This window comes from Xiphophorus hellerii, chromosome 4, assembly GCF_003331165.1.
Source record: "Xiphophorus hellerii strain 12219 chromosome 4, Xiphophorus_hellerii-4.1, whole genome shotgun sequence".
Taxonomy (NCBI): Eukaryota; Metazoa; Chordata; class Actinopteri; order Cyprinodontiformes; family Poeciliidae; genus Xiphophorus; species Xiphophorus hellerii.
The window spans coordinates 34,481,617-34,488,314 of NC_045675.1; the positions used below are offsets into that span (position 1 = coordinate 34,481,617).

Here is a 6,698-nt window from a genome sequence, read left to right on the forward strand (position 1 = left end):
TATCTAATTACAGCTCTGTATGAATGAAACTGGAGTTACAAAACCAGGTATTAATATGGGTGCTCATGTTTGTGTTTAAAGTTTTAAATCTAATACAGTTTTCCAGATGTAAAATATTTAGCTATATTAGCTAAATTAGCTATATTAGTATAATCAGTTTGTTATTGAAATGTCGAGGTGGAAATATTCCCTGCAATGTTTTTATCTGGACAACTTTCAATCTTTGCTTTTCAGCCACATCTTTAAATTTCTTTTCAACTTTTTACCAAACTTTTCTCCTAATCCTGACTGGTTTCACAACAAACTTTGATTTTTATGTTTGGAAATGACATTTATCTGCTTAAATCAGGAAGTATTTGTATCTTCCTGACTTTTTGACCCCACTACCTTCAGTTCATGCTGAGAGAAGATGGTCATATAAAGTACATTTAAGGAAAAGGAAAAAGAGAATTTTAAAAATCTTTTTTGTTATTTTGTGTATAATCTATCAATAAACTTGGCTACAAGCTAGCTGCTAGCAAAAAGATAAAGTCAAATATAGATAAAATATACATAAAATCATTTGTATTTCTAACATTAATTCTAACATTAATTTAGATCTGTGACCCATAATGTTAACAGTTTGAAGCTCATGACTAGAAATAGTTTAATTCAGGGAGAGACTGCTAGCTAGTCCCTAAATGTTCTCAAGGGGCTAGCTTAATCAGCTAGCTTAATCAGCTAGCTTAATCAGCTAACATAACATATGTTGGTAGAAATGAAGCAGTAAATAAAGTAAATAGTGTTCACAAGTTTTGTGTAGTAAATATGCTTTTACTATAGCACAAAACAGAAGATTATGGCAAGAAGAAACAAATTTAATCACAAAACATTTTATAAACTTTCAATTAAACTCAATAAATGTGAATAATTACACTCAGATTTACCACAAAATACAAAATTTATACAAAACTAATTCTTTCAAAATATCAGTGCAATAAAACATACAGTCTGGAAAAAATTAATTCATTTATTTAGTTTTTACTCAGAGAATAAACCCAGTAAAATTAGCTGAAATGTAACAAGTACGACAACATTTACATAAAATGTTGTTTTTATAAGTTTAAAACAGAAATAGAAGAATTATGTGAAAGAAATTCTAACAACGGCAGGATTGGAGTCAGAGCGATAAAACCTGTTTACATGTCGGTGGTACAAAGTTATAAAGATGGAAAAGTTATTTATTGAAAAGTAAATTCAAATGTCGACTAAATTTGGCTAATATTTTATGCTAACGCCACCAAATAGCTTAACTCGGTTTCTTTGGGTTTGACTTTTGGATCTTTTAGGTGATGTAGAGTTCAACAGCTGAAAACAATGTGTGAATTACATCAACATTTGCATGTTGTTGCATGTCTGATGAAATCCAGTCTGACCCCTTTTGTTGGGGTCAAAGGGGTCAGACTGGATTTCAAAGCGGTTTCAGTTTGTCTAGACACCCTGGAGGAAATCACATCCCAACCGCAAAGGGTTTCGTGTCCCTTCAGCTGGTGTGACAGGAAGCTGATGACCTTCCAGATATTTAAGAGATGCTAAGGGTGTAAACAGGAATGTTATTCACTCTTTCTTTTACAAATCTCTCTGCCTCTCGTTGCCTCTGGCCTCGATCACAGACAGAGAGGAGATTTTGCTCTGTCCATCCTTCCATCTGTCTGTTTCTCTTCCTGTTTGTCCAACTTATTTCCTCTGACACACATGGAGTCTCGTCTTCGCCGTCACTGAAGAAGACGAGGTTACGGCCAGCACTGAGGTGTGGGGGGCGGCGTGCTGAGACAAGGAAGGGGAAACCTCAAACTTGGATTTCACGGTTTGCTCCAGCAGCAAAGATGGCTGCGGTGGCGGAGTCTGGCTGTTTGGGTCCGGCGCGGCCCGGCAGGTGAGTCCGTCGCCGCAGGAGCAGCGCTGGAACAGCTCCAAGCCCTGGTGGCCCTTACGCCGCTGACGCGTGCAAACCTGGCCCTCCTGCAACACCGGCTTGCAGATCCGGGCCCAGAAGTGGCGGGCGCAGCACGAAGTGTCTGAGCAGTCAGAGGAGCGCAGGCACAGGTCGCCCAGCTGACCTGGAGAACCAAAAACAAAACTATTTTGTTCACCAAACTCCAGTCCGTTTGCCTAGAAAGTTCGTTGATGGAAAAAACCACAGCTAATTGTCATTATGTCGACCAGTCAGGCTTCCTGTTTGACTTGATGTTTTTAAGCTTTATTGAACTGAAACTTGCAAAACAGGCCAGTAAATTAGCGTTTGCAACTCCAGAGAAATTTATTTAGGGGAAACTAAATGTGACAAATGTTTTCCAAGTAACCAAAAGCACTAAATGTAAAATTAGTTCCACTATTAGCGGATCAGCGGAAGTCCAGAACTTTTGCCTAGAAAGTTTGGTTATTTTGGGGAAGCATGAATAAATAATCAAGCTCTGATGCAAACCATCCGTTTGCCTGGAAAATCCACTTGGTCTGATGCCAAAAGCAAAAACTAACCAGCGTTGGGTCATTGGGTCGTCGGGTCGACCAATCACGTCTGCTCTTTGACTCAATTTTTTTGTAAGCTTTACTCAACTAAAAGTTTACCAGTCATGAAAGTAAATTAGTTCTTTACAATTTGTCCAGAAAAATTAATATAGCAGAAAATCCAACCAAAACAAACAGGCTAGCTTAGCGCTAGCTGGAAAAATGGCTCCTTTTCTTTTACCAAAGACAAAAGATAAATCCTACAACCACTAAAACCTGAAGACACTCCATTTCTGTTCCCTTTTAATGAAGAAGGAAGTTGCCTCAGTGTCTTCAGAGGTTTTTGTGTCGTTTCCTTCAGTGGTTCTTGGTGCAGCGCCCCCACAGGTCAGGAGGGGAACAGGTTTTTTTAAAGGGTTTGGTTGGTTTGACTCAGAAGAGAGAGAACAAGAACCACAGCAGCTGGAGATGGAATAAATGTTGTAATGTTGGTTCAAAATCAAACCAAGTCTACCGGACCATCAGCTGAGAAAACACCCTTAGTGATGAAAACAGAAAACCATCCGCAGAAGCTCTTTACGACAAATAAAAGCACTGAAATGAAAACTTAAATTTACCTCTACCAGAGGACCCTTTAAAGTTCACCCTCCCTCGTTTCCTCCATCCTCTCTTAGAGGACGGGTTCACGCCTCCATCAGCGTCCAGGACACTCTGAGACCAAAAACTGGCCGCCTCAGGAACACAAATGTCTGCAAAAGAAAAAAGCAAACACTCAATCCATGTTACAATTCTTCATATTTCTCAACTATATGACCTTCATTTTAAAAGCAGGTCTCACTGTTGCTGCAGCGGTTGCCGGGGCAACACATGCTATCCCTGAGGCAGCGCCTGCTCCTCCGGCGGCAGGCGAGGCAGCGGGAGTGGGCGGGGCCTTTGGTCGGGACGTGGCAGTAGTTTCCCATGATGCACTCCAGGTCACTCATGCACTGGTAGAGCTGCACAGAAACCAACAAACCCAGTTTACACCAAATACTCCTGACTGTTCAGGACGTTTAGGGGATGAAGATCAGGACAAATCAAATATTGTGATTAACCTGAAACACATTTTAACAGTTATTTAATATTTAACAAGTTTGAAACATTTTATGAGACATTTTGATTCTGGTTTGTTGAAGTAACATTTTCAACTGCAACAGATTTATAACAGAGTTACAAACATTCAGGCAGTTTGAAACATTTTGAAACATTTTAACAGTGAAACGTCGCAGCAGACATTTTGATATGATCTAGAACAACAGAATAGATTCTTCAGTTTATTTTAGGAACATTGTAGCTTCACGGTTTAATGAAGCTTGAAACATTTTTAATGGTTTGTAGATAAAATTTGAAACATTGTGGCTAAGCTGATATTGAGAATATTTATTTTAATGTTGTTTAATTGTAGAAATTATTTTAGAACTGCAGATAAATTGGTAAAATCTGAAGCGCAGTAGCAGATTAGGACGTAGATTAAGAAACTTTATGATGAAGTTTGAAGCATTTCAACATGTTTGTTGGAAGAGACGTAGCGTCCATCCATCTGCACTTTATCGACTTTAACCAGGATGTTAGTCAGGCTAAAGTGATATAACACAAAGCTAAATAAAAACACAGTAATAACTGCAAAACAGAGCAAATAAAAGGAAAAATCACAACAAGGGCAGCTACTAACAGGAATCAGAAATCAGACACCAAGCTGGACGCGTGAGAATAAACTAAAGTAGGAAAACAACTATCTTTATTTATGATCTATAGAGCTAAAATGCAGAGAGCTCTTATTTTGAAGATCTTCTTTTTCTCTTGGTTATTCTTGGTTAGTAAAAATTTAGCGTTCAGATATTGTTGTTCAAGTTATTCTAAGGTTTTCTCTCTTTAAATTTAACTTCCATCCTATGATCAGGTTGATTTGGTTATTTTTTTAACTGAAACACTAAAATATCCCCCAAATTAGAAAACAAATCCTCCAGATTCTGCCCTCATTGTTCTGTCTTGCTGGATTTTTGCTGCTTTTCCATCCATGTTCTCTAATGTCTTACAGACACTCGATGCTTCTCAGGATTTATAAACGTGAAAACAATAAACTTTCAGTGATTTTGCATAAATTTACCTAAAGAAACTGGAACAAACTGAACGTCAGTAACTAAAATCTAAAGCTCCTCCCTTCACCCCAGCAGAACCATCTTCACTCTGTTTTTGTTTGGGTTTGTTTTTCCTACATTTTTTACTTTAACTTTACAGCAGATCTCGGGTATTTGCAGTCTGAGCTGGCGTCTCTCACCGTCAGGTCCACGCCAGGTCCCCACGCGCTCCGGTTCACGGGCAGCGCGTGACCTTCCGTCAGGATCACGGTTCTGATGGAGTTCAGGCGGACGCGCGCGTCCACGCGGAGGAGCGCGGCCCCGACGCCAAACATCAGCACCAACTGGAGGCTCATCGCTGCGGGACGCAGATTTATCTCCAGGTCTAAAATCACAGAAACTTTAACAACAAATGATAACAACAGACGCACCTGCGGCGCGTGCGGGTCAGTAACACAAACACACCTGTAGCTGCGGGTGGAAGATGCTCCGGTTCGCCCAGGTGAGGCAACCTGGTCCATTTATAGGCGGAACCGGTCCGCCCCGCAACCCGCCCCGCCACACCTCCCGCGCATCGATACCCGCAGCCATCGCTGCAGATGGACATGTTTGGATTAGGACGTTTTGGTTTAACTCCAGTTGCACTGAAAAACAGAGAATGTAGCTACAACTTATTTTTAAAAAATGTTTGTTTGTTACATGTAATGAAGTTTAACAAACTGAATTTATTCACTAAACATGACAACTTGATAAACTTATTTTGATAAACTTCATTTGATTATTTGTAGCAAATTAACTTAATTTTTCAAAAGATCACCTGTTTTCTTTTTTCAGTGTGGATGAAACAGGAAACAGGAAACAGAATAATGAAAAGGTCAGAGTTTAATTCGGAATAAAAGTGAGTTTTAATAATAAAATTTTACATTAAATTTCACTGTCTTTACAAACACATTGACAGTAATCCAGAATGTAACTAATTCATAAAAGTAACTTTGACTGAAATAACAGAATCAGTAATAAAACGTATTTATTATGTTCAAAGTTATGCTTTTTATGCAAAAAGTGTCGTTAGATTCAAATTTTAGCTTAAAATAAACTGTAAATAAAGAATCTGTGTATTATTTTTTTATTGAATGTCCGTTAATAACACTGTACATGTCTTACACTACAGATAAGCAGCTAATGTTGCTAAATTATTGAATAAATCAACATATGAGCTCAATAACATATTTATAGTGTTCAGTCTGTTATTCAACCATCAGATTGATGCAAAGTGTTTCAGAAGCTCTGATCGTTCATGTGACTCATTTACAAATGTGGTCACTGACATTAGCGTTAGCAACATAGTTAGCATTGAGATGCTAACTTGAATAAAGGCTAACTCCTTTTAGCACAACTTCAATACAACAGTAGTGTTCTCCAGCGTCCAATCAGATCGTTTAGAAGCAGAAATTAACCCCCAGTTTGCCAATCAAACAGCTGCAGCTGATCCAGAATGCTGCTGCTGGCGTTCTGACTAAAACCAGGAAGATAGAGCACATAACACCAGTTTTAAAGTCCCTCCACTGGCTCCCTGTAGCTCAAAGAATAGACTTTAAAATACTGTTGTTAGTTTATAAATCACTGAACGGCTTAGCACCACAATACATTAAAGATCTGCTGTTGTTGTATCAACCTTCCAGACCTCTCAGGTTCTGGTTCTGGTTCTGCTCTGCATCCCCAGAACCAGAACCAAACGAGGAGAAGCAGCTTTCAGCATCTATGCACCACAAATTTGGAACAAACTTCCAGAAAACTGTAAAACAGCTGAAACACTGACTTCTTTTAAATCTCAACTGAAAACCCACCTGTTTAGAATTGTATTTGAAATGTAATCAATTCTATGTTGCTTTGTGTTTCTGTGTTTGTAATGATGTAAAGCACTTTGAAATGCCTGCTGCTGAAATGTGCTATACAAATAAAATTTGATTGATTGATTGATTGAGAGAAGCGGATTCATCTTCTGTTGATGGTTTTTGGTTGATGTGCGTCAGATTTATGGCTGTACTAGAAACACGAGAGTATGATGGTTCCACCCAGAACCTTTGTAACAAA

The 6,698-nt window shown here is 38.8% G+C and overlaps 1 protein-coding gene across 1 annotated transcript; it reads right to left on the bottom strand.

Annotated features, from left to right (window-relative positions):
• Window positions 1-921: 921 nt before the first annotated feature.
• Window positions 922-5,211, bottom strand: LOC116718698 (dickkopf-related protein 2-like). Its single transcript, XM_032560891.1, has 5 exons — window positions 5,070-5,211; window positions 4,805-4,989; window positions 3,326-3,482; window positions 3,105-3,236; window positions 922-2,099 (listed from the first exon to the last, which is right to left on the bottom strand). Exons 1-5 carry the CDS (start codon window positions 5,209-5,211, stop codon window positions 1,717-1,719), a joined length of 999 nt encoding a protein of 332 aa, XP_032416782.1. The 3' UTR covers window positions 922-1,716.
• Window positions 5,212-6,698: the final 1,487 nt, after the last annotated feature.